At 45.9% G+C, this 26,796-nt stretch overlaps 4 protein-coding genes across 11 annotated transcripts; all 4 read right to left on the bottom strand.

Moving 5' to 3' along the window:
- Positions 1-74: 74 nt before the first annotated feature.
- Positions 75-5,873, bottom strand: LOC117841629 (uncharacterized). 2 transcript variants are annotated; one of them, XM_034722080.2, is made up of 7 exons: positions 4,777-5,873; positions 4,569-4,690; positions 1,711-2,319; positions 1,305-1,614; positions 914-1,079; positions 699-801; positions 75-599 (listed from the first exon to the last, which is right to left on the bottom strand). In XM_034722080.2, the coding sequence occupies exons 1-7, from the start codon at positions 5,581-5,583 to the stop codon at positions 482-484; spliced, it is 2,235 nt and encodes a 744-aa protein (XP_034577971.1). In that variant the 5' UTR covers positions 5,584-5,873; the 3' UTR covers positions 75-481. The 2 variants fall into 2 exon arrangements, with proteins under 2 accessions (XP_034577971.1, XP_034577972.1); XM_034722081.2 differs by having other exon boundaries at positions 1,323-1,614; positions 4,777-5,872.
- A 3,543-nt stretch (positions 5,874-9,416) lies between these two features.
- Positions 9,417-10,881, bottom strand: LOC117841628 (aquaporin PIP1-5). The gene is made up of 2 exons (XM_034722079.1): positions 9,947-10,881; positions 9,417-9,853 (listed from the first exon to the last, which is right to left on the bottom strand). The coding sequence occupies exons 1-2, from the start codon at positions 10,715-10,717 to the stop codon at positions 9,758-9,760; spliced, it is 867 nt and encodes a 288-aa protein (XP_034577970.1). The 5' UTR covers positions 10,718-10,881; the 3' UTR covers positions 9,417-9,757.
- A 1,453-nt stretch (positions 10,882-12,334) lies between these two features.
- On the bottom strand, positions 12,335-18,287 carry LOC117841627 (signal peptide peptidase-like 4). Its single transcript, XM_034722078.2, has 14 exons — positions 18,035-18,287; positions 16,705-16,863; positions 16,502-16,613; positions 15,786-15,902; positions 15,470-15,621; positions 15,197-15,379; positions 14,806-14,846; positions 14,507-14,663; positions 14,377-14,430; positions 14,204-14,296; positions 13,951-14,093; positions 13,740-13,810; positions 12,909-12,992; positions 12,335-12,803 (listed from the first exon to the last, which is right to left on the bottom strand). Exons 1-14 carry the CDS (start codon positions 18,161-18,163, stop codon positions 12,673-12,675), a joined length of 1,626 nt encoding a protein of 541 aa, XP_034577969.1. The 5' UTR covers positions 18,164-18,287; the 3' UTR covers positions 12,335-12,672.
- Positions 18,288-20,527: 2,240 nt separating this feature from the next.
- LOC117841624 (U-box domain-containing protein 33) lies at positions 20,528-25,703 on the bottom strand. 7 transcript variants are annotated; one of them, XM_034722065.2, is made up of 6 exons: positions 25,049-25,703; positions 23,784-23,905; positions 23,491-23,612; positions 23,165-23,269; positions 22,362-22,839; positions 20,528-22,235 (listed from the first exon to the last, which is right to left on the bottom strand). In XM_034722065.2, the coding sequence occupies exons 1-6, from the start codon at positions 25,281-25,283 to the stop codon at positions 20,784-20,786; spliced, it is 2,514 nt and encodes an 837-aa protein (XP_034577956.1). In that variant the 5' UTR covers positions 25,284-25,703; the 3' UTR covers positions 20,528-20,783. The 7 variants fall into 7 exon arrangements, with proteins under 7 accessions (XP_034577956.1, XP_034577957.1, XP_034577959.1 ...); XM_034722066.2 differs by lacking the exon at positions 25,049-25,703 and adding an exon at positions 24,011-25,042; XM_034722068.2 differs by lacking the exon at positions 25,049-25,703 and adding an exon at positions 24,048-25,042 and having other exon boundaries at positions 23,491-23,696.
- Positions 25,704-26,796: the final 1,093 nt, after the last annotated feature.

Here is a 26,796-nt window from a genome sequence, read left to right as displayed (position 1 = left end):
GCCTGTTGGTCCAATACCAAGCAGCTTGCCGCCACAACCACAAGGATCAGGACCAGGACCAGGGAGCAATCGAGGAACCTAGTAAGTATATCATTCATTCCATTGCTAGTGTGGTGTCTGTTTCGGTTCATGATCAGTGTATAAATATACAGAGAAACAACTTACATTGGACATCTTTCCCTTCCCAACGCAAGCTCTTTCAAGAATCAATGGCACGCCCTTTGCCACTCGCGTCTCCGCAAACAGCAAGGCAACAGATATTCACGTAAGTAACCCCCCCTACCATCCCCTGTAGAATGTAGATACACAAACGAATACAAGAACAAGGGGAAAAAACGAGAGCTCAGCTCAGCTCTTCTCTTTTTTTTTTTCTTTTTGTCCCCCCATTTTCCTGAACAAGCTTCTTCACTTGCAGCAAAACTTCACTTGCCGTTAACTTATTCCCTTTCCTACCGTCGTAATGTACTCACACACCACCACTTTACATTACCGAGTATGCACGGACCACCTCCACGATCGGGGCCCGGCAAAGCGGGCACTTGCCACCGCTCCGAACTAGCTCATTTGCACATTTTGAGCAAGTACACATGTGCCCGCACCTGCCATCATCAATCACCCAAAAGATAAGATTTACACACCACCCTGTGCATGTATAGACTACCAGTGCAAGGAACATTGGGTGCAGAGTGTTTCCTCACCTGTACAGTAGAGAATCGATTTGCGTATCGCAGCATACGCAGCAGGTACCCTTTCTCACTTGGTTCCATTTCGATCCATCATCAGTTAGATCCATCGAGGATCCTGGTAGACAAAATCAAGCAATTTAACACGGCATGCAACTTGCACAATGAATGCCAAAGGACACGAAAAACAAAGAGTCCAATCATGATGCTATATATAAGAAACATCCAACCTTCAGCTCCTGCAAATCGATTCAAGGCCGCTGACACTTCTTGTCTCACTGAACGTTGCAATTCCAGCTGCATGTCCATGCACGCCTCCAGCATCCTCTGCATGTTGCTCATCCCTTGCTGAAGTCTACCCATGTCACTTCTCAAATCATTAATAGCATCCCATTCCTGCAAGAAAACACAACCAAATAAATCCCCAAGGGTGAACTTTTTTGTTAACATAATAACACAAGATATTGAAGCAAATTTAGAGCCGTCGCATGACCACAGACATAATCCCACATCTCATGATCAATGCATCACCTTTCTTTTACTCATAACACTAGTGGAAGAGAATGCATATTTGCCCTTTCTATACAAAGGCACCAAACAGAAAATGAGAAGATAACGCACGGGATCTGCATGATGTACCCTGTGTCTGCTGCTCCAGTTGTTATGACGCAGTTCTCTGTGCCATAATGGCTGTCGCGGTGGCAAAGGTGGAGGAGGGATAACAAGGGCTGGTCTGTTGACAGGAGCCTGGAATTGCCGAGTCTCAGTGTTCCTTTCTTGTTCCTGATTTTCATTTGGTGGATTAGAAGGGGGCATAGCCGCATCAAGATTCCAGTTCAGGGGACCATGACCACTCCGTTGAACATATGACCTTATTAATCGCTCCAAACTTTCACCAAAGCCATTACTCAGAAGATTGGACACACTTCGCCTGGCAATTCAAAATATCAAATAGCTTGAGAATGACATTAGATGAAAAATCAAGAATGGTTTTTATAAGAAATTTCCACATTGAAGGTCAAAATACCTGCTAAGTAATTCTCTAAGTTCCATGCTATACACATTGTCATCATCAGGTGGGATAAACCTATTTTCTGTCCTAGGTATGGGGCCTGTATCAAGTGCGGAATCTTGGTAATCATCTTGCCAGTTTTCCACGGTACCATGAGACTCGTCGTCGTGCCAGTCATCAGGCTCCTCTTGGAGATGATCATGCTCCCTATCGTCATCCTCCACAGTTTCACTGTGCAAATCTTCTGCATTATCTCCCCAATTTCTGTCAGCACCCTCTTCAATCTCACTGGGCCATCTATCCAGCCTGCTATCCAAAGATGACTGCCAGAATACCGTGTCATCTTCTGTCTCATCTTGCCTCATATTATCACCTTGAGTAAGAGACTCTTGCATCACAGCCGTGCCATCCAATGGTATACTTGGTGAGTGTACCTCAGCACGATCTGCATCCGCCTCTTGTAAATCCACATTCTCCAGCACAGTTTGGGCTGAATCCTCACTATCAGTAAAAGCCCTGGCCTCAGCCCCTCGTTGAGATTCATCGTTACCTAGTAATCTACCACTTTCAGGCACAGAAGCATCAGACTGGCTAACATCTTGACTACTTACAACACTCTCTGATCTGAAAAAAGCACAACAAGCCACCTTCTATTAATTTAAAACAGCGACTCAAAATCTTACATACAGTATCACATAAAAAGGGCTCTAATTGATAAGTACTTAGGGCGGAACACAAACATTTAAGGGATGTAAATTGCATTGCAGTGGGCAATTTTAACAGGCGGACACCCATTTCCAGTTTTTGGTGTCAGCTCGTGTGAACATTGAGATTGCACATAAAATAAACTGAGACTCGGCAGGGCACACAAATGTAATCCCTCTGTTTCATGCTATTTGAATTCATTGAATTTTTAGAGCACTCAAGATGCATGCTGTTCCTCAAAATATTTTGACATTCACATTTAATGTTACTAAAATCATTTATATTTAGTGTATTAATAAACTACATTCTACAGAGCCTTCTCAGTTTGCAATTTGCAATTGTGTCTGTCCATAATTTCTCTCTCCCAGCATGTACACTTGTCAAGGGTACCAGCATTGCAACCAGAACCATATTATATTAGTCTTCTAGTATTGTGAAAAATATGTGGAGATAAAGAAGTCACGAAAACATAAACACCAATAGTAGTCCCTGTTGGTGCTACTTTTTCCTTCTTGAAGGCCATGAAGAGATGCTATTGTAATATAAATACAGCATCAAGAATGCTTCTTGAAGGCCATGAAAAATAAGGAAATGACACAGATGCTATTGTAATATAAATACAGCATCAAGATTGCTTCTTGAAGGCCATGAAAAATAAGGAAATGACACTTCTTGTAGAAGGACTCTAGAGACAGCAAGGTGTGAGGAATAACGTTGGCAATGAGGGAATTGGAGGAACAGAAATAAAATATATATGGTATTGATGTGTCAGAACTGAGACTAGTAGTAATAAAAGATATGTTATCCCTTGTTTGCATGAGTCATTCACTTATAAATTAAAAGCATATTGCATCAGAAAGAACAACTCCTCTACTGTTAAGAGTAGGTCATGTCATCATATTATGCTATCAATACTCTGAATAAGACAAGCTCTTCAGCAAAAGAAGGTAAATAAAAGAGCACAAGAGATATAGCTTGACGAGTGGTGTGGTTGGTACAGGATAGTTGGTACCACTATCAAATTACTAGAACACATGCAGAGGCTGGATCCAGTGCAGGGACCCTAACTTCCAGAGTATGCTGGTCTATATCATCAATACATTTTGAAGTACCATTTAAAGACTATTTGGTTGGTGAACAGTCTATAACGTATAGAACAAGAATGACCTGACATCAAAAGGACCACTATAGTTTGTAGTAGTGGCACCTGAAACCTCGCCTACAATTTTCCTTTTGACAACTAGTTACACAACCAATGTAGTAGACGGTCACTGGTTCATTTTAGAAGTAATTTCAGTACCTCTGAAAATAAGCACAAGTCTCATGATCGAATTACACTAACTTGCTGAAGTTGGACACAAATAGATACCATGTGCAATGTTTCTCTTTCACATTATTGCAATAGTTTAAATGCCTGATTAACACCCGTCCAATCCAAAAGAGCAACTCCAATCTATTTTACCACGCTGTATCTGCCAATGTCTTGGCCGGAGTACCATTAAGCAGTAATTTTAGTTGGTTGCACGCACATATTTTCCTAATTCCAGACTTGGCTCCTTAATAATGGAGAAATTTGATACAAACAAGCAACTCATAAGTCCTAATCCTTGCTTACTAGACTTTTTGGTCAAATATGGCTGACTACCATCACAGAATCTTTTCTAGGAACAGCACCTGTACAATAGTTAGGATACTGAAAGATGATTGAAAGACGTGAAACAAAGCAATAAATATGTGTTAACAAGGCTCAGAAAATCAACAGGAATCTGTGCTGTTACCCTGGTAAACACTTTTGCCACTAAAGCTAAGGAAAAAAGAGGGCAAACGAGCAATGTGCTAGTGAACTAAGGAATGTGTTGTCTAGAGACACCCCAGAATGTTAAGGGACCACAAACACAATTGAAGCTGTACAACTAGGTCCTAGGCTATACTATAATGGAAGGGAGTGGCAAGTAGCAACTGGTCTCGCTTCCAAACCTCATACATCAGAATTATCAATCAAAATAACATAAATAATGCAGTGAACCTGGCATTTTGCGTTACACGACAGGTCGAATTGATGCGATCGAACTATCTAGCCAAGAGTTCACACTTGCATTCATGCAGGCGATAGAAACCAAAATGTAGCTCAAATTACCACAGAATTTGTAACCGGAAGGAATGCTAACCTCAAGGTTGGCGTGCGATGGCTCTGCCTCAACTGCCCGAGCTCCCTCGCTGCCACAGACGGTGGTCGCTCCTCTTCAACCAGAAGCGCCCCATTCCTCAAGAACCTCCCTCTAAGCAATCCCTGCAACACCGCACATTTCAGAAAAACGGCATGCATGACGGGTAAGATGTTGTTCCTGCATCGTAGTAGTGCCGTGAGCTTGCGACCTGGATGCGGTTGCGGCTGCGGCGAGGGAACTCGGACACGGCATGGTACCCTGATATCCCCTGCAGCTCGCGCTGGCGCTCCCTGGCCATCCGGGTGATGACATCCAAGCGCGCCTGGCGGCCACGAAGGCGAGGAGGCTCATCCCGGCGCGAGGCTGCGCGGGAGTCCCGCGGCTGGCTGGCCATCTGCACCCACTCTCTAACGAGCCTGACCCTCTGCCTCTCGGTCTCGCCAAGCCACTCCCCGGTGGCGGCCGCGGCGGTGGCGCCGTCGGCGGGGTCGGTGAGGCGGCGCGCGATCTGGCGGACGCGGTCGCGGTCGGCGGTGTCCGGGGAGGGCTCGCGGTCGAAGGGCTGGTCGGCGTCGGCGCGGCGGTGCTCGAGCTCGCGCCACATCTGGAGGAGCGAGGGCGGCGCGGTGGGCTGCGGGCGCGGCGGCGGCGTGGCGGGCGAGGAGAGGAGGAAGGAGGAGGGGTCGAGGGTGGAGACGGGGTGGAGGCGCGCGAGGGCGAGGAGCTCGGCCTCGCGGTTGCGGCGCTCGACCTCGCGCTCCATGGAGGAGAGCACCTCCTCGGCTTGGCGCGCGACCCAGCGGCTGAGGAGGCGCGACTCCCGCCTGCGCCTGCGCGCGGCGGAGGACTCGGCCTCGTCGGGCTCATGGCCGGCGCCCCCTCCCCCGGCGGCGGAGCAGGAGGAGGAGGATGAAGGGGCCGGCGAAAAGCAGCCGCCGAGGTGGTCGCAGACGAGGTCCTCGAGGTCGCGGCGGAAGTCGGCGGCGGCGCCCATGCGGTGGTGGTACTCGTCCATAATAACCCTAATCCTCGCAGCCGGGGATGGATAGATAGATAGATAGATAGATTGGTTGGTTGGTTGATTGATTGGGAAATGGCTAATGCGGAGGGGACGGGGTGGGGATTAGGGCGGGACTGGGGCCGCGGCTTGGCGGAGGCATTAGGGAGGAGCAACCGGAGATTGGACGGCGGAGGCGGAGGCGGAGGCGGGAGGGATTGGATTGGGTGGGGAAGAAAGGGGAGGAGACGCAACTCACGGAGGAAAGGAGAGAGAGACAAGGCAAGGTGGAAGACGAACAAGGTGGAGATTTTCGTTCTTTTTTTCTTCTTTTTTTGGTTGTTGCAAATTTGGTGTGGGTCCCACCCACCCCTCCCCCGCAGGAAGAAGGAAGGGCTAATTTTACGGGATTAATTAATGGATGGGTTATTATCGGAAGAAAGAATGAACGGAACGGGATCGGAGCAAACGGAACCACATTTTGAGTTAAAAAAAAAGGGAATGAAGACTAGCCGCAGGAGGAAGGAAAGCTGTTGTCTTACTCCTACTCAAGAAAAATGCTGCTTTTGGAGGGAGTACGTTGAAATGCCCATTTCAGATCAGGTGCAACCACATTTTTACATTCTCCAGCGAACTCTTCACAAATTCACCTCAAAAACAGGATCCCTCCTCCAGTCCACACTTTTAATTCAAGACGACCACATTGTTTGCAACGCAGTTAAAGATGCCATCAACCTTTGCTTCTTGTTGTCAAATGAAGTGTTTTTCTTTTTGTTTGCCCGTTCTTGTGCAAGTGCGTATTTTTCACAACCCAAACAGAAACAGGAAGCACTCCTGCAGTCTGCATGCCTTTACACATATACTAGGAGTAACACATATCATCAGCTAGCCATCTTGTTCTCTCGAAAACATGCATTATTTTGCCCTGTTATCATCAAACATGTCGTACCCTTCCTTGCATTATAATAATAACAATATCGAGAACCTAAATAAACTGCGGTCCATATCGCGCAACAACGGCATCAAAGTACACCTACTCACAGATTAACATCCGCTTCTTTATTGCTGCTCATCACTTGACATGTCTAGCTTAATTGGCTCCCCTTCAGCTCAAGAAACAAAACAAAAATAAAAAAAATGTAGAGCTGAATGCACCACCGACAGGCAAGCTAGTCGCCACGCAACTCTTTAGGACCGGATGCTGCTCCGATCCTATTTATTTACTAGATAGGAGAAAGTTGGACAGGGACGCTCGACTGCATGAATTTTGTTAAAATTTTTGCAATTGAACTATCATCTTAATATTTGACCACAATATGCAGTTAGTAATGCAAAAGGATTCACTCTTGCACTGATAGTCTATCCTGCTAGCACTACTTTTGAGTTTTGATGACTGGCCGTTATCCATTTTTTTTTAAAAAAAAACTACCAACTTCTGACTGGTATTTTGATTATCTGTTGGGTATTTTCGATCAGGTATGATGATTGATAAAACGGCAGGCAATACAGGTGATAAACAAGTCAGACAGGGAGCTGCTCTGTGCCCAAGAATTGCCTCTCAACTTACTGATAGCTAGGCATCTCTGGACGAGCTGAATTAAGAATGCATGCCACAAAAGACACTTTATTATTAAGCGTGTTTCCTCTTGTGTAATTATTATTGATCTCCCCGAGGAATTGAATCATTAGACGTGATGAAAAAAGCAGGGCAGTAATCTTACATCTTTTGTGTTGAGAAAGCAAGGTTGTGCGCCTGCTCATAGAGACAGAGCCTAACCCTCCCCTAAATCTCCTTGTCCACCCCTACTTTTCAACAAAGTGAAATGATGCATATATTGGACTTTCTGCAATATCTATGAAAAGCACCGATACATAGGAGTATTCTACTACTACAGCAGTACGATGCTTGGCAAGTGGCAGGGTCATGACAAACAGATTCCATGCTTAATGGTAATAATTAGAAGGTCATAACTGAAATATATGCTATTCTAGCAGTTCCAAACCTTGATAACAACATTATCTAATGTTGCACTGAAGACTGCCTGTGAACATAAAGCAGATCGATCAGACGTGGCAAGGCAAGGCAAGGAGAGAAAAAATAGAATATTAGCAAGTCAATGGAGTAGAAGAAAATAAAGTGGCATTGATAGCCTTAACAGTGAAGTGACAACAAGTTAACAGCGATGTTGCATCCGATCAAAGCAAGACAAAGTCCTGTTGCGTTGTGTGTGCAGTGAGGAAGAGAAAGGTCTTCCATCCAAAACAAGCCTTTTTGAGCAGGGGAAATGGGATCCATGGCACCAAGATTATCTGTTTCCATTTCGCACACATGGCATGATCCCAAACCTGCACGTACGGCATGTGAGAACGTAACAAGAAACAGGAGTCGAGGATTTGGTATTCCACAGCATTGCTATGAACCAATTCGTCAACAGCATCCATCCTTTGCTAGGAAGGAAGTTAGTACTAACATCTACTATCATCCATCCCACAATATAATTGATTTTTTTTTCAGTTCCAAAATTTCGAAACAAAGCTATTTGGATAATAGGAGCACATGTTACTAAAGATTTGCACACACCATGAACAAAAAAGAAACAATAGGAGGGACTTGTAGTAGCTCTTCATAGCATTGTAATTCTATATTGTAGTAGCATGCAAACTAAACCACATATTGTCCAACGAGCTCTTTTACGATACACAATACTAGGGTATACTAGCGTTTAAAAAGAACTAGTATAATTTTATTTTTGACACTAGCATAAAGTTTAAAAGACCATTTCATTTGAAATATCACTTTTTACAATGTAATAATTACTAAATTATCCATAATAATAAACAATTAAATCTTATATATACTATATACTACTAAGTAATAGTATTGTGTATCATAAAAGATCTCTTCTTCAACACTGGAAAAGAAGAAGAAGTGACTTGCATTATTTATGCATGAGCTCCACTGTTGATGATCTTGATCCAATCAGACGCCACGACAGGCCTTCGAATGGAATTGGGCTCAAATAGCCGAGCCCGAGCTGGGCCGGCGTCTGGTGTGCTTCTCTCCTCCTCTCTCTTTTTTTTTCTTCTGTTTTTTGATTAACGAAACCAAAAGCCGGTGCTCGCTTTTGGGTACACCAGAAACGTGACATATAAGGGCAGGGCAGGGCAGGGCAGGGCAGGATGAGTGCCGCCAAAGCAAAAACACACCGATCGAGATCGAACCATTGCCAATATTAATTGCCATGCCCTGCTCCGAAAGAGACCTCTCGCCGACTTCTCTTCTTCCCAATATGATACAATACTTACTTATGTTGCAGCTAATCCCAACCCTAACCGAGTGATCATGCATGCATCCCTTTCAATTTTATGGGTATATCTAGATGCATAGCAAAATCTACGAATATAAAAAAAAATCAAAACGACTTATAATTTGAGACGAAGGAGGAGGTATATACCAATGCAAAAAAAAAGAAAAGAAAACGATGACTCTGTTATGCTTGTGCACCTAATTTTCAAAATGGCTAGTGCGTACGTCCCTATCGGCACACCTTATCCGACATTACAAAAATGATTTGATCAATTCCGCGCACATCTATACTCCTACTACTACAGTCTATGTAGCTGCCTGCCGTGAACTTTGACTTTATGCTCTCTGTTGCATTGGCCAAGGTGGTCGCGATCGATATGGTGAATTACTTGCTACTCCGGCCGCGCACAGCATCAGTATACAGGCGCTGCTTTCTTCTTAGTTTTTATTCTCATACACTTGAATTATTTTCAGCCTTTCAGGTGATGATCGGCCAAGAGTAGAGGCTGCTGCAATTAAAGCATGTAATTAATGAACAGGGAAGTAGAAGTAGACAAGATTAATCTTTTTACAAGACTAGCTGCTTGATTTACTTGATACATAATAACATGCCTGCACATTACTCCAAGCAAAATTCACAACTAGGAAGTGCATGCACATTGATTTTTAGCTGAAGGCGCAAGCAATCAAGAAACACACTGGCTGGCCTCAGCATCACACACTCACACGATCCAACATAGATGCATATGTAATTACAGTAGACAGCGAAGAGTCGATCTCCACATGAATAAAAACACATACTTCTTCTTATGCATATATGAGCTTATTATTGAGTCGACTCGATTGATGCATTGGTGGTGGTTTGCTAGCTGCTTAACCAATTAGCTAGTCGCGGCTCTTGAAGGGGATGGCCCTGATGATCACCACATGGTAGATGGCGGCAAGAGCAGCGCCGATGAAGGGGCCAACCCAGAAGATCCACTGCATGCATGGTCTTAATTAGTCGCTAGCGATATAGTATGCAACTATACATATGTAGCAGATCGATAATGAGAAATGAAATCAGCAACTCACGTGGTCGTTCCATGCTTGGGACCTGTTGTAGACGATGGCTGCTCCGAGGCTTCGCGCTGGGTTGATGCCGGTGCCGGTGATGGGGATGGTGGCGAGGTGCACGAGGAAGACGGCGAATCCGATGGGGAGCGGCGCGAGGATGGGGACGTGCGAGTCGCGCGCGCTGCGCTTGGCGTCGGTGGCGGAGAAGACGGTGTAGACGAGGACGAAGGTGCCGACGATCTCGGCGCCGAGGCCGTCGCCCTTGGTGTAGCCCGGGTTCACGGCGTTGGCGCCGCCGCCGTTGCCCATGTACAGGCTCTGCTGGAAGCCCTTGACGACGCCGGCGCCGCAGATGGCGCCCAGGCACTGCATCACCATGTAGAAGAGCGCGCGGGTGAGCGAGAGCTTGCGCGCCAGGAAGAGCCCGAAGGTGACCGCCGGGTTGATGTGGCCGCCGGAGATGCCCGCCGTGCAGTAGACGAGGGCGAAGATCATGCCGCCGAAGGACCAGGCGATGCCCTGGATGCCCACGGTGGCGCACTTGCTGGGCGACTTGCTCACGCCCATCACCGTCAGGATGCTGATGTAGAGGAACAGGAAGGTGGCCACGAACTCGGCGATGCCCGCGCGGTAGAAGGACCACGACGTCAGCTCCTCCGCCTCGAACAGCGGCGCCGGGGGAGGCTCCTTGTAGTCCTTGTCGTCGCTGCCCTGCGCCGCCGTGCCGATCGGCTGCCGCTCTGAGTAGCGGTTGGCGCCAAGACGAACATCCTCCTCCTTGCCCTCCATTGTTACTATTATTTGTGTGTGTATCTGCTTGCCCTGCTTCTGCTTGGTGTGTGAGCTAGCTGATCGACAAGAGAGGGAGAGATAGATGATGGCTCAAGAGCAGAGCTAGCCCTCCCTCCCTTTATATACAGCGCTAGTGGCCCTTTGCCCTTTTCTTGTCTGCTGCCGTTTCTCCTACCATGCACAATTTGAGGTGGATGATGATGATGATCTTGGCTTGGCTTGGTTTTCTTAATCAGTGGCTAGCTGATAGGGTTTATAATTGATTGTTTGCTTATTATTATGGTCTCTGTCATCTGCACAATGCCTATCTAGCTAGATTAGTAGTATTGAATTGAGCAGCAGCTTCATTCATCAGCTGTTGTTAGTTAGCAAATAAATAACTAGTACGTACTAGTTTAGATGGCGATAAGATAGGATTAACAAAACCAAAACCAAAACCAAAACCAAATTATTTGATGGACGGCGTGCGAGGCAGCTATATGATATAGGTCTGTTGGAGATGAAACTGTGGCCTTTCTGTTTACTAGTGAAGTAGGTAAACACGGACAGAGTGGTCAGTTTGGAACTTTATCCTTTGTGAGGCTGTCTCGAGCGGCGATGTCACTAGTATTTAGTATAATCCCCCTGCTGATCAATGATAGCCACAAACCAGCCACCACCCACATCCTGCTAAACTTAGCACAGCAAGGAGCTAATATAAATAATCCCATGATAATTTAAGAGTGATGAAACCAGCCAGGCATGCCCTCAGCAACACAATTTAGTTTGCTCACTCGACTTAAAGCCCCCAAAATTTTTGCACCTAGAAGAAGCAGGGAGTTTTTCAAGGGAATGGGATTGACGGTAGCAACAAAACGCCCACTAAGGTGGCAGTACCAGCAGCTGCAGCAGTCAAAAAAAGAAGAATAAAGTGGGACAGCAGGACGTGATGCATGATCATGGGAATCAGGAGGCACTAGCCAACAAATGAAACCAAACGCTAGCAGCTAGCTAGGCTTTGCAAGGCACAACCACTCACCCATCTCAGAAATCACAGAAAAGGAGGCAGTCAAGCACAAGAGGGCGGGGACAGCGATGGCGTGGGACGGCACCGCTGCTTCATCGCTGGCCGCACACCGCGCCACCCCCCCTCCGGCTGCGACCTCACCTCACCTGCACAAAAAACAATTGATTCGGAATGCCAGGCGCACTTGATCTCTTATTTTCGAACGAATAGACCTGCTGATTATATTAATAAAGATGATGATTAGATTGGATCCTCAACGCATGCCGCACCACGCCCTCACACGCAACTCAACTCTACAACACATCGACCGGTTGAATTGGGCAATCAACCGTCGCCGAACTCCACTCCTCACAACACCTCAACAATAGAACCGAAATCTTACCGCAGCCCGTACCACCATACACACGGTCAAGAAGTCGTCAAAACCTTACAGCGAAACGTAGCGTCGACGTAGAACCAAGAAACAGCTTACAACGAAACCTAAGGTTGACGTAGAATCGAGAAACAGACAGCACCTCTTAGATAGAAAAACATTTGCCTTTACTACTATGTTACTAGCGTTTCTTTCCATTTCTAAAGAAAGAAAGAAAGAAAAAGGCACCTGGAAAGATCAACAAACAGTTTGCAAACCGTGCGTAAATTGAGATCCACACGCACTCAGACATAATCGTCAGGCACATCACATACAGTTCCTGCTTGCTGGGAAATACCGAGCTATAAGCTCCTACGTTCCCCGCATCTTTTATACATACATCAGAGCTTTTTACTACATATATACACTACCTACTATACATTATACGACGTGGATCGCAATATCTCAGGGGTCGCATCCTATTTAGGTTACATTAAAAATCAGCCGAGTCCTCCCACGACGTCACACACCATCACCCAAGAAAAACGTACGTAAGGGCCATCTTAGTGGGCGTTTAGCCGTAAGCCTTATTTATCACGACGAGCTTACTGGATCAGCCGAGTCCTTCGGGGATGGATGTGTATGCGTACACGCCCTCTCTGGCTGTCCTCTTGTCCACAGGTTTCTGAGTTCACCTCTCTTCAGGCCCAGCGCCAAGAAGGTACCTACACGGATTTGGTAATAATTTGATTTTTTTTTAAAAAAAAAAACAGGAGCCTAACCAGAAGACATGAAATTCATCGCGTCAAAAGGGGCAAGGCGTTACTTACCGATCGTGAAAGGCACAATATAAAGAAGAGCTGGCTGGCCATGGCCATCCATAAGGTTCAAGGCAACATATGTAATTAGGAGACCTGAAAAGGGAAAAAACATGGTATGACAGACTATGGTCAAACAACATCATGATATTGCGCGCACAAAAAGTTCGGCAGAATACTCATATCCACATAAACAGGAAATGTTCAGTCATCTTAATGAGCTAGCTAACACAAAACTGCTTTTTTCATATAATTGAAATCCATATCCAACCAAGGTGGAGTTTCTTCTTCTTAATACAAAGATACGCAGCTCTCCTGCGTGTTCGAGAAAAAAAAAACAAAGGTGAATTTCTTAATAGGATGGAAATTTATGCATTCAACAAATCAACAGAACATATAGCAACCATGCAAGCTTTCTTTCATGCACAGGAAGCTGTTTGAGTTAGATAGCATTAAGATAATGAGAAATTCAGATAATAGAAGGTGCAGCAACTAGCAACAATGAGCAGATGGGAATTCTGCGGTCCCATTTGAAAGATAGATTGCTAAGATGCAACCATATGCCAAAAAAGGTCAAACGAAGAAGTGCATTTTTCATTTAAAAAAAGGATAAAGTATCAAGTACTGTTAATTCAATCTTTTCTAATTTCACCACTTCAACTATCAAATAACAGATGCTTGCGCTGCCAAGCATATCCGTTTTAGGAGTTCATACACGAGGCATCATTTAGAAATACTTTTATCAGTACATCGAAGAATTGCATTCATCCACTGACATCACATTTTAATTGAATGTGCTAGCACACATGTTTAAAAATTGAAAAGGAAGTAATGATACATTACCAGAACCATATGCCACCATTGACCACAAAAAGTAGCCGGATTGCAAGGTCTTCTTGGCAGCCCAATCATACCTAGAGTGAGTGGGAGAGAAAGGTACTTCATAAGTCATAACTAGTTCGAGATGTACTTGTAGTTCGCATCTACTTCTGAAATTATCTGATATGCCCACTGGTACAGATAGATGAACGTTGCGAAAAAAATTGCAACTAACCTTAATGCAAAAGCAATCAACAGCCCAGGAAGAAGGATATCGCCAAAGCCTATGATACTGTATCCACCCCATGGATCAAACATCCGTGGAATCTTTAACAGCATGGGTACACCATCTTCGTCAGTCTTATCACCACGTGCAACCTGCAAGCAGATCACAAGCATAGCTAGATATCTAGCAGACCATAAAAGAGAAAAAAAAAACTAGATGGTCTAGTTGATGGCATTGCAACACAATGGTCATTCATACGTACCACAATCATCACACTTTCATGGAACAACATCTTGGAGATAAAAACCCAGAAGATGTCATATAAGAAGGCACAACTCAGGAGGGCAGAACCCACCTGACAGTTACCAGGCAAGAACAGGAGTCAGTACCAGTCGCTTAACTGAAGGGAAAGCGTACACCAAGAGGAACAATTACCTTGAGGTTAGGTATTCTAACAATTTGGATGACTGTAACAATCAAAGTAATACCCTAAAGACCATCAAATAAGATATTAATGATCACAAATTAATCTCAACAAAAAACATTGAAAACAAACTACACTCACAAGAATATCTTGCCCAATCCAAGCATAGCGCCAACGGCGATAGACACCCCACAGAACAGCAAATACAATGCAAAATGGACAAACTGCCAGTGTAAGATATGAAACAGCTCCGAAAAATGGCACTTTCACAAAGGATTCTGCAGCAGGTTTAAACCGCCTGAAAGATCCAACGAATTCGAGTTAGTAACAGTAAGAAAAATACACATAGCTGCAAAATCTAATACAAAAAAGACAGCTAAGAAATGTCTAAAAACGCAACTTGACTCAGAAAAAGAAAAAAAAAACTTTGAGGAGCATACCTTGACATTGACAGTAAGGCCACCAAGCATGTTTGCAGACCCTGCACACAAAAGGGAAAGAAAACATCACAGGAGCTCAAGAAATGGAACGCAAAGTATATTATAAGTACCAACCAACAGAATCAACAATGATTTGTAGTGCTATCTAGTAGACACATCATTACACTCGGCCATTCCAAAATCGCCATAAAGCTCTTTGGCCAATTTGTGCTAGTTCTTGCATGTCCAAAGTTACACATTACAGAAACGACGGAAGTGTCTCAACGTTCTCCTAAAACTGAAACCATCTTTTCAAAGAAGATTGTGATACGGTCATTTGGGCGTTTTAGTTTTTGAAAACAAATAAGCAAGTTAAACACAATACCAGAAAGAAAAATGAAATGGTCCACACCTCTACACCACCGATGCAGAAGATAACCACCAGAAGCTCCAAAAACCAATGAGACATCAGCCTGTAGAGCGTTATCAAGAAGCATGATGCGATCACAACAAACAGTATTGCCGATGCCATGTTGATATCTACCGTACCACTAGAACCTCCAGCCTCAAGGTTTGGTGGAATTTCATGGCCATCCTATACAAATATCATGTCATTTTGACTTTTCAAGTAGGCAAAAACCAAGTAACCAACCATAAGAAATCAAACAAGATATGGGTTTAGAACCTTCAGAAGCTTCTCTTGTTCAATATCTGCTTCTCGGGCACTCCATGCTGACCAATATGATGCACAAAGAATGGTACCAACTGCCATAAGCCATAGAAACACTTCTGCAGTATCAACCAGGGGACGATCTGGAGAGTACAGCTGCACTAAGACTGAAAAAATAAGGAAAAATGCAGCCTGTTAACTATCTTACACTAAAACAAATACACAATTCTCAAATTGGCACAAATATAAAAATTTAAAGAAGCATATGCACACGCATACTCACAAGGATATGATACAAAGCATTGAATAACAGAAGATATAAAAAAAATACCTTCACCACTCGAGAGGAGACTTTGTAATTTAGTGCCTGCATCTTTTGGCAGAAGAACCGCAGGTATACCGATATCTAGATCTGTTTCATTGCGCTCACATACCATCTTGTATAACTCTGCAGGTGGATGCGCAACACACATGTCAGAACTCAGAAGACAACTAAAAACCCACAGAAGCGTTCATGTATATACATTAAAATGCTATATGCGTTTACATACAACATAAATAACAAGTGTCCTTGACATGGATAAAGGTAGCAAATGAAAAAAGATTACAAATCGGGAGTCTGCAAAGGAACCAAGTGATTTAGGTTTATTGCTAAGACATGAGTAGGTTTATTGCTAAGACATGAGTATGTCAAACTCAAAGTAAAAAGACCAAGAAAACCTCGAAAATAGACACCACAGGTTGTAAAATAAAGAATTTGTAATAGCAGATATAGACATGGAAAAACACAGATGCTTAATGGATTAATCTTACAAAAGATGACCACGGACCTCAGAGAAAAGAGGGATAAACACCAAAAAGGGTAGAAAGGTAATAAAAACCATTCTAGTGATGAGAAATCGTATATGTTCGGCATGACCAAATGACTAAGCTAATCCCATCCCTCACTTCATCAGCTGCTTACATGGTACTTCAACACATGACTGGAAAGAATTGTAAGTAGAACTTTCGATGAAGCCAGGAACGGATTTCATATACAACGCATACCATGCTTATCGTTGATGATTATAATGGCAGAAGCACCAGCAGATTCAGCAACCTTAGCCTTTGTAGTGAACTTACAGTTCCCCCTCTCCACTAATAAAATATCTCCAGCAACCTAATAAAAGAATAAGAAATCACTAGGTAACAATGCATAACACAACAGGAGGAACACTAGATAACTAAATTATCATTTCCAGAAAGGCAACCTTCTCTTTGGGAGGGGTGCAGCAATCAGAAGGATCTGCTAACAATAGTCTTGTTCGGTTGGCATGCTTTTCCTTTGACTCTATCTTGGGGCCAAACCGAGCACCAACACCAACAAATTCATCTTTCTCTCTCTTGTTGACCCAGGTCTGCACTTTTACCTGACAAAAGAAATGGGGAAAACCGGTGATTGTAGAAAATAAAAGCAACGTGATAAAGAATACAAACGTTCACCACTGCTTTTAGATCTTAGAACTTCAAAATTTCCAAAGTGAAGATACCAACCGAACTTCAAGTATAATGTGCACGACTTGTGGCTCTAGCTGATTACTTAGTTACCAACAAACCAAGCACCTTAACTCAGGAAACTGCAATCGGCCCTGAGAAGCATATTAGCTAGCTAAACATGCGGCCTTCAGATGTGGGAATACTGAACCAGATGGAGCACCAAGATAAACATGGACACCCCGATAACAGATTAGATTGAGACACTAAAAGACAGCTAGATATACAGGGGGCGGTTAATGAGTACCACTGGATTCGTTCTGCAGTAGATGAAGTAATCATAGCCATTCCTGGGGCTGAAACAAGGAAAGAAACGACAATGGATGGAAGCCTTTGATGAGTTCACAGCAGTCCCATCCCATGTGATTCTTAGGCATCTCAACATGAGACTAAATTTAGGGAAGTCTTGAGCAGCAAACAGAGTATAACCAGTTATCAGAATGTCTAGATGATCCTCAACGAGACCAGTGATCAGTGATCAGAATAATCAATATCTAGATGATCCTCAAGGAGGGAATTCCATCAGCTTAGTCCAATCGAATAAACTCACACTAAAGCTAGACTTTATCTGAATTCAACCAGGTAACAGGGGTGTGGCCAATTTATAACAAATAGAATTCCCAATTCCCAGCGTTGAAACTTAAAAAGTTGTAAAAGCCATACACATATGAAATAATTAGCCTACGTCAAAGCATCTGGACGACCCATCATGAGCCTGAATGCTACATTGATTGTCTGCGTAAAAGCACTAATGCAAAACGGACCATATATAGTTAATCCCTAAACAAACAGCGCATGCATAGACGAATCAGACCCCCCCCCCCCGGTAGGCCGGTAGCATACAAGCAAAGCTGCTGCTGAGTGGGATACGCCTGTATGCGAGAGTCTAAGGAAATGACCTCCCCTAATCCAAAGATGAAGCAATCGTAGCCAAAATTGGGGTGGCGCCAGCCAGGGCCCCAAGCCCGCACATGGATCGGCTGCTCGAGTCGAGTCGACGCAGAGAAAGAGAAAGCAGGTGAACAAGCAAGGGGGTCCTAGTCTTACCAGCACGAAATCGTTGTTGCAGCCGGGGATCTTTGGGGCCTCGTCGTCCTGGTGGACGATGTCCCCGGCGGCGGCGACGCCCGCGAGCGCCGCCAGCAGGAGCAGAACCGCCGGCGAGCTGCGGGCCATCAGAGGAGAGGGGAGGAGATTGGATTTGGATTGCGCGCGGCGGGGATCTAGCCCTCTGTTACAAGGCCTCGCTTTTTCCTCCGCTTTCGTCGTTTGTTTCAGTTTCAGCACTCAACAGCAGGGTTTGATTTGTTGGTCTTATCGGCCCAGTCAAATGGTATACGGGTGTGGGGCCCACCGGTCAGTCCCTTCTCCCTTCCCGCACGTCAGTTGCGGTGCGACACGGCACTCGGCAGCAGTCAGCCCCAGCCAATGGTTTTGTTTTCTTTCTTTTCTTTTTCCGGAAAAGAAAGGCTGAAAAGAGTTCTTAATTAAACTAAAAAACATTTCCGGCACTTAAGCAATATTATTCCCTCCCGTTTTTTACATACTACTCATTTTGCTTTTTTCGCGGAGAAGAGAGATTTTTATTACTCAGGTACATTCCCGATCAATAATTTTCTCAAGAGGGCAGCGAATTGAATGACACGTTCACTTTGCCAATTGTGCAAGTTCATGTGCTACACTATTACTCTCTCTTCTCTCGTGGAACACCTTCCACTGGGCATCATCTATAATGAAGCTTATTATCGACATCCCTCTATTTCTTTTGGCCAACATGGTAGCAACGGAGCTACAATCCGTCTCAAGAGCGTGCTCCCTCTATTTCTTTTGGCCAACATGGTAGCAACGGAGCTACAATCCGTCTCAAGGACCACGCTCTATTGACACCATTCTGCAGCCAACATTAGTTCTTCTTTGTATGCCAGAGCTTCCATCTCTTTCGCATCCCGTCTAGCTGAACGTATCGCCACACAGTGAGCTGCACTTCTCCCTTGAGTCCCGAATGACAACCCCAATGCCTCCCTCCCCGGAGTTATCATCAAGGGCACCATCTGCGTTAACTTTTAGCCATCCTTCCTGCGGTGCAGTCCACCTGGTCGCCTCACTTTCCGGTCTACTTTTCTTCCCTGCACCCAAGGAATCAGAAACAAATTTCTTACCTTTAAGGTCGTTGTGGTCTCCCTGTTGGCGGATACTGCACAGTTCCATCCAGTATTTTCGAAGAAACCTGATTGATCCCTCAAAGTACAGGACATTCTCATACCTCACCTCGAATTGCATCATACCTTTCTCCTTAATATTTGCTTCCACCGTTAGCTTCAGCGCCTTCTCAAGTGGATAAGCCACTTTTGCCCTCAGAAAATTTGTGACCGCTCCCCCTACCTCCAGCACTTTGTTGCTTACCTTTTTGGTCAGAACCCCTGCAAACGCCTTTGTCATCAAGGTTACAGGTACATCATAGAAACGTAACCATAGATCAATTGAGTCAATGACAATATCTGATGGACGACTGACAGAACAACAATCAACGCGTCTCCCTTGTGCTTCCAAGGACCCTCATTGAGCACATAGTTGTACTTATCTTCTCTATCAAACTCCAAGATAAATCTGTTATCCTCCAGGTTTGTGATATCAATTTGCTTGTGTAACTTCCATGCCACTCCCATCTCATCAAACATACCTTTAGAACTTTGCCCGGAATAGTATCTTGCCATCGCATACCACTTTTTCGTGCCCTCCTCCATGCCAATAGAATTCCTCTTCCTCCATGGCCTCTGGAATAGGAACTTCCGTCTTTGCCACCATTGCTTCCGGCACCAAGACCACCTTATCACCTTCCTTTAGCAATACTGGGTTGCCGAGAAGCTCTCCTACACCTTTCTTCATCCCCTCCTGATCTTTACCAGTAGCGTCCATCAGCACGTCGTAAGGTAGCAACTCCTTCCGACACTAGTTTCAATCACAACTTCAGGTGGACAGATCCCTCGCCGGGTTCCTCTTGATCACCCCCACTGTAGATGCAAAACTAGACAGCAAAAGAAAAGTCGAAACCCTAGAATAGCAAATGGAGATCTTGAACCCGCATATTGAACTGATCACCAGGCAAGGATATAGGTATCGAAAAAAGAAGATTGGATTTCCCACGAATCTTTCCCCGTGTCGAACTCAAACACCACTTTCCTTCCCGCAGAAGTAAAAACCTCTCATGATAACCCTATCATAGAGGATATAGGCTATCGTAGAGTAGATGGACTAACCTCACCAACACTGACACCACAACAAACCTCAGCACCGCCCTGGCGTAGAGCATCTTCCCACAGACGTTGGAGAGTCCAAGGGCGATCATGGGACGCCGGTGAAACCATGGTCGCCACCCAGTCGCTACGTAGTCGCCATGTTCGCCTCTCCGAGAAAAATGGATCTTTTAGTTACTCATCTTTCTTTGTTCCAAGTCAAACTTCAACTTTGACAAATTCATAAAAAAATAAACATTTACAATACAAAATTATTTCCTTAAATCAACCGTCGAATATATTCATGTATTTTATAATATAGATGTTGTCATGTTTTTTCTATAAAAGTGGTCAAAATTGAACAAATTTAATTTACAACAAAAATAACTTCAACTTTGCATACGGCTATTTTTCAGCGACTGAGTGTGCATCGCAAAAATCTAACACACTCACACAACCACAAACATTTCCTTTTTGCAAAGAGGAAAAAAGAAAGAGACAACGTCTAGTGATCATCGAGCTAGTATCTCATCATCGCGTCGCGTAAGAGAAAAAAAACGTCCTTATTCATATCGTGTCTCTGTACGTGGCGTCAAAGCCTTATGCCACTGGTGGATGGCGGCGCGCAGCGCGTGGTTGGGGATGAGCTTGGTGGTCGGGAGCTTGAGGTTGGTCATGGGCGACGTGTCGCGCCCGCTGCGCAGCCACTCCTCGATGGCCTCCGCCTCGTACGTGAACCCGTCGCCGGCGATCTGCGGGTCCCGCATCACCTCCTTGAGTATCGGGCACACCAAGTAGGACGGCGCGCCGTCGTCGGGCTCGGACACGCTGCTCGGCGGCGCGCTGCTCATCAACGCGGCCTCCAGCACGCCCCGGGCCTCCTCCAGCAGCTCGCGCCTCGACCTCGCGCAGCATCTCAGCCCCAGCAGCGCCACCTCCCGCCCGCGCTCCGCCGGCCAGCACGCGTCCACCACCTCGCGCCACGCCCTGCCGCCGCCCGCGGCCTCCCGCGCAGCTTTCCTTGCCAGGAACGCCGGCATCCCGGTCGCCAGCCGGAGGAGCACCACGCCCAGCGAGTACACGTCGGCGTCGCACTGCTGCTGGACCTCCCCCGCCGCCGCCGCCAGGTAGCTTGGGTCCGCGTACGCCAGCGCCGGCCTCGACGACGCGCCCCCGGGGTGGTCGACGACGAGCCCGCGCGTGCCGAGCCCGGCCAGCTTGCACGAGGAGGACCCAACCACGAGGATGCTCGCCGGCCTCACGTCCGCCCGCGGCGGCGCGGAGGAGGTGGAGTGGAGGAAGGACAGCGCGGAGCACGCCCCGTACGCGATGCCGCAGCGCGCGCGCCACGGCAGGCTGCAGCCGCCGGCGGCGGCGAGGTCGAGGTGGTCCTCCAGGCTCCCGCCCGGGACGAGCTCGTACGCGACGGCGCGCGCCTCCGGGCACGCGCCCACGAGCGCCGCCAGGTTCGGGTGCCTCACGCCGCTGATCCTTTCCACCTCACGGGCGAACCGGGCCTCGTCCACGGCCACGTCGCGGCCCAATACCTTCACGGCCACCGCCATGCCGCGCAGCTCCGCTCTGTACACTTTGCCCCGGCCGCCGCCGCCGCCGCCGTCGACCCTTGCAGACTCATCGAAATGATTGGTGGCCTCGTCCAGCTCCGCGTAACCGAGCCGCCGCAAGGAGGAGCTTGCCGCTCCCACTACCAGCTGCTGGCGCTCACCGTCGATTTCCTCCTCCCTCGCCGTCGTCGCCGCTTGCCGGGGCCGGAGCGTGCCGAGGAGGCTGCACGACTCCGAGAGCCTGGCCTCGAGGTCGGTCATCATGCGCTCCGAGTTTGTGATCTGGAGCTCCAGCTCCGCGCTCCGCTCGTCCACCTTGCGTATCTTGTCCAGTATGTCGTGGAGCTCTCGCCTGTCGTGCTCCATCGCCGCGCGCTCTCTGCCCAGCGTGTCCTCCATCTCCTTCCGCTGCTCCGCCTCTCTCCGGTACGACCTCTCTGCGTCATCGGCCTGCATTCCCATTACATGTGGTTCAGGCATGCATTTAATTTTATAGTTTCACGATTCTTTTTTTTCTCAAACACGCACGTATGAATTATATTAAGAAGAAGTTTGACGATTCTTGCGCTTGCTTACCATCTTGGACGCCTCGGCGAGCTCGCGCTCGGCCATCTGACGCCGGCGAGTCTCTTCGTACGCCTCCTGCCTCAGGTTCTCGGCCTCCACGAGCGCATCCTTGAGTTTCTCATACAAGGCGTCATCCATCTCACCAGCATCCTGGCCAAACGGAATCAACAACTGATCCTCTTGGACCCCATGCACCAGCTGCTCAGCAGCTGCTTCCTCTCCGGACTCGACGATTTCAGACACTGAAGCCGTCGTCGGGGCAGTTGCGTGATGATTATCTAAACCCTCCATGGTGTGGTCGCCCCACCTTGTAGTTGCAGGAGTCTCATCAACTGATGATGTTGCCGGGTCGTTTGATTCTTGCGTGCTGAATGTCTCGTTGTGCAGGCAAGGTGAGGATTTCGATCTTGAGTAGTCAGAAGTGCTTGACCTGGGACTTGTGCTAGTTGTCGATGATTCTGCTCGGTGTGCCCCCTCGCTGGCCTCCCTACGTATGGCAGATTAGGTACGGTAATTTGGAAATATAAGTGCCTTGTAGTACTAGCTACTAAAACAAGATATTCTTTTTTTAAGGAAAAAAAGAATTTTGACCAAGACTAAAACAAGAAATCTATTCGGTTTTTCTTGGTGTGAAATCAGCAACAAAGCTCCTAGAAGAATGTCAAACTTTCAGACAGATAGGTCACAATCCAACACAGCCTTCAGTTATGTCAATGCTGCCACAGGTTCTAATTCTGCTTCGGCAACGGCAATTGCATTGCAGGCAAAAGTAAAGTGCAAATGTCCCCGCCATTTGGAGTGCAATTCGATACCTGGTGCAAATAAGGTTTCCCTTGCAGACAAACCAGATCTTGCAAGACGGATTCGCCTTCCTCTGCACCATCAGTGCTTTCTTAGACCTTGGCGCCCGCATCTTCCTAACATCACATTGCATCAACATGGATTACTACATCTGATCGAATTCAGGCACACCAAGCAGGTATCATATCGAGCAATGCAAGAAAGGTCTTTCGGAGGAGGAAAGAAAAACAAAGCAATTCAAGAAAGAACACAGACACTAGGATGAACGGCCCAATGGCGGCATCAATCATAACTGAACCTGTATGGCTGTATGTGTCGAAATAAAGAAGAGCCGTACCTGGTGTAGGCCCGATCAGATGCTGCGCCCATGATGAGCTCGGTGACCCCATGATCATCAACCAGCTGTACAAGGCCCCTGGCAGTATCGTCGCTCGCGACGATGATCTTGCTCGCATTGACCTGTGATCGAGTTTCAGAAACCTGTCAGAAAATTCAGATGCCATGTATAGCAGATCGGAGCTGCCAAGGACAGTGAATCTGCGGCTGTAGAGAAGGGAGTTATCATCAGAGCACGGCGAATCGAAATAGAGAACAGTCACGAAGACAAAAGAAACAGGACCCGGTTCCAACCTTTTGACTTTTGCAGATGTCCAGGAGGTCGTCTAAGACTTGGCCGATCTTGTCCTCCTCCAGCTGCCTGAACGCAGTCACCTCCTCATCTGCAAGCTGGCTCACTGGGACCCACGCCCCCACTGCAATAATCCATGGGCCCAAGCGTTTATATATAGGGCTTCCAAAAACACAAGAACAATCGGTGTAGTAGACTGTATAGATGGATGCAGGAACCAGGTACACACCCAGAGTTACCAAAACCATCTAAAGATAATAGATAACCTTGCAGAACAGGCAGTAGCGTAGCGCGAAATGAACGAATTTACCAAGAATAAGTAAAGGAAACGGCACTTGAAATTTGATCAAGATCAATGGCCCTCTGAAACTCCAAAGGCCAGAATGCCAAAGGTGGGGGTCAGAATATTTATATGCCGCATAGCATATAAGATAATCATATGATTAGTAAGTTAAGTAGAGGGGGTTGTAAAGAGTTAGAGCATCTCCAGCAGTCTCCCTTTACCCAATCCAACTACCATATTGGGAGAGTTGACCTTTACCTTTCCCTTTTCCAAATAATTATTGGGACAACCCAATAATTCTTCCCAACTCTCAATAAAGAAAGAGTTGTGACTCTTTCAATATGGTAGTTGGATTGGGATGAGATTATTGGGCGACTGCAAAAACAACTCTTCAAGTAAAAGTGAAAGTGATATTGGGATATCCATATTAACTAGTGAAACTGCTGGAGATGCTCTTGTACTACTGTCAACTTGTGGGGAGCTTGCCAAAAAAATCCAGTATTTTTTAGGAGCCCTGTGTCTGAGAATGAGATCTTGATTTCATTACAAATTAGACTCTCTTTTCTTCATAGAAAATTGTAAACAGCCCCAGCAAGGACATAGTGCAGCAGCAAAGTCCTTGTTAGTTTCCAGGAAGGAGACAGCAATTTGAGTAGCCATTATTCTTAATAAGAGCAATACAATGTGGTGCCTAGTCTAGTCTAGCACATAGACATAGTCACATAGTGATGAGGGAGAAGGCAGTAGGGTGCAAGTGCTGTGAGTTATTGCAAGAACTTAAAAGGAGGATATATAACTGGAATATTCATCACGAAATTTTAGGGTGCAATAAAAGAAAATATATAGTTTTTTTTTGGAGAATATATATACAGTGGATCGAATTACAAGAAACAGTATTGCTTGTGAAGTCCAAAATAAACTGAATTAATGAAACAACAAGGCAGGCTGGTTGGTTGAGGAGCTAGGAGGAAGAAGGAGACGCACTCATGTTGATCCGGGAGGGCGGGCGGCGCAGGTGCGCGAGGACGAGGCGCTTGCTCCGGGGGACGTTGGCGAGCACCCACTGCAGGTTGGCCTTCCATTCTTCCTTGGCGATCCCCACGGCGCAGTACACCGGCTGCGGCTCGTCGTCGCCGCCGCCGCCGCCGTCGTGTAAATGTAATGCAGCGGCAGGGCCAAGGATGGCTGCTCCGACCTCCCCCTCCCCCTCCCCCTCCATATCTATATCTCTGATGGATCGTCGATCCTATTATTGAGAGCTTAGCTAATAAGCAGCCGCTAGTAAAGGTAAGAGACAGGGCCGGGATGGCAGCGGACGGCGGCGGAGCGGGAGGAGAGCCAGCTGAGCCGACTAGGTTGTTGCCTTTGCCTTGTTGGTTCGGAAGCCTAGCTGAGACAAGAGATGGGGACCTGCTGAACTGAACAAGACGGCGGGTGCTGACTAGCTCGCCGGATGGGATATTCCTTCCTGGTACCTCCGATCCTTTTGCATCCTCTCCCCTCCTCTTGTACATCGAGCAACTCCCTCCTCGGCCGACAGGCCATCACAAATGATTGATCATCTCCACTCGTCGCCTGCCTGATGGGCTGCATCCTCAGCTTGTCTAAGCTCGCAAGCAGCCAGTTGGTTAAGTTAACCTGCTCGTTCGTCTCATTATACACCATCCAAAGACTACTTATTACATATCGAAAAGATTAATTAGTGTATATTTAGGAGCATAGAAAAACTAGAAATGTCAAATCGACTTATAACTTTCTCTCTTCGGCAAATAGAATAAACTGAAATAGATTCGCTAATTAGTGGGATTGTACATGCCGCTGACCATTAGTTAGCTACATGCTCGATCGGGCGCATCACAGGAATATCCCATGAGCACATTTGGATATGCTTTCACTTGCCCGATACAAAAACATTAACACGGTTTGCAACTAGATGTTTCCTGGACATAGATGTACGCACCATATCCCTGCATGACACCAGCAGGTACGACACGGTCTTACTAATAATACACCGACTAGCACCTGCACAAGACATTAATACTACATTTTTTTTATACTCCCTCTGTCCTAATTAAAATACTCCCTCCGTTCTCTTTTGTTAGGCATATTTCAAAAATTTATATTTCACAAATAATAGTTCTATTTGCTAAAATTATGGCTCACGGCAATAACAAATTACATCAACAACAAGAAGTCATCGCGGCTACTGTAACGGCACCTGATCGATCTACGTCAGTGATGAGCCACTAACTAATCGTAGTATGCCCAGTGAGAGGAGAAGAGAAGAGGTGCCCCGTGATTTTATAGAGCGTTTGATGGTTCATGTGTTGGTCCGATGAATATTCACCGTGCACACACAAAAAATCAGTATCATAATTTTTTAAAAAATATACACAATAGTATCTTACGAAAATCTAATGGTTCAGACTAGCTCAAAAGATTCATGTCAATTGTCAAATGCGACTAATATATATATATATATAATTCGTTAAATAGAGAATCCTCTGGAATATATTAAGTTAGTAAGTAGATCTTAAAATAAATATAACAAAAATCATTTCATAGCTAAACAGATCCCGACAAAGAATAAAATTAATGTTATAAAGATATAAATAATTTAATCCATTAAAACCTATAGGACCAACGATATATATGTAGCATAGAGGATGGAATTTAACCAAATAAAAATATGGCATCATTTTTTTTTCATTTGAATTCCAAATGGTACCATC

Source organism: Setaria viridis, chromosome 1, assembly GCF_005286985.2.
Source record: "Setaria viridis chromosome 1, Setaria_viridis_v4.0, whole genome shotgun sequence".
Lineage (NCBI taxonomy): Eukaryota > Viridiplantae > Streptophyta > Magnoliopsida > Poales > Poaceae > Setaria > Setaria viridis.
This window is presented reverse-complemented; position numbering and strand designations above follow the sequence as displayed.

Coding starts and splice junctions, on each gene's coding strand:
- LOC117841629 (XM_034722080.2), bottom strand. CDS start 5,583: ATGGACGAGTACCACCACCGCATGGGCGCCGCCGCCGACTTCCGCCGC. Junction 4,691..4,776: donor GCAGCCGCAACCGCATCCAG/GTCGCAAGCTCA, acceptor GCGGTGTTGCAG/GGATTGCTTAGAGGGAGGTT. Junction 600..698: donor ATCGATTCTCTACTGTACAG/GTGAGGAAACAC, acceptor TGATGATGGCAG/GTGCGGGCACATGTGTACTT.
- LOC117841628 (XM_034722079.1), bottom strand. CDS start 10,717: ATGGAGGGCAAGGAGGAGGATGTTCGTCTTGGCGCCAACCGCTACTCA. Junction 9,854..9,946: donor CCCAAGCATGGAACGACCAC/GTGAGTTGCTGA, acceptor CCATGCATGCAG/TGGATCTTCTGGGTTGGCCC.
- LOC117841627 (XM_034722078.2), bottom strand. CDS start 18,163: ATGGCCCGCAGCTCGCCGGCGGTTCTGCTCCTGCTGGCGGCGCTCGCG. Junction 14,297..14,376: donor TTAGAATACCTAACCTCAAG/GTAATTGTTCCT, acceptor GGTAACTGTCAG/GTGGGTTCTGCCCTCCTGAG. Junction 12,993..13,739: donor AATGGTGGCATATGGTTCTG/GTAATGTATCAT, acceptor TTCCCTTTTCAG/GTCTCCTAATTACATATGTT.
- LOC117841624 (XM_034722065.2), bottom strand. CDS start 25,283: ATGGAGGGGGAGGGGGAGGGGGAGGTCGGAGCAGCCATCCTTGGCCCT. Junction 23,906..25,048: donor GCCCTCCCGGATCAACATGA/GTGCGTCTCCTT, acceptor GGATTATTGCAG/TGGGGGCGTGGGTCCCAGTG. Junction 23,613..23,783: donor ACATCTGCAAAAGTCAAAAG/GTTGGAACCGGG, acceptor ACTCGATCACAG/GTCAATGCGAGCAAGATCAT.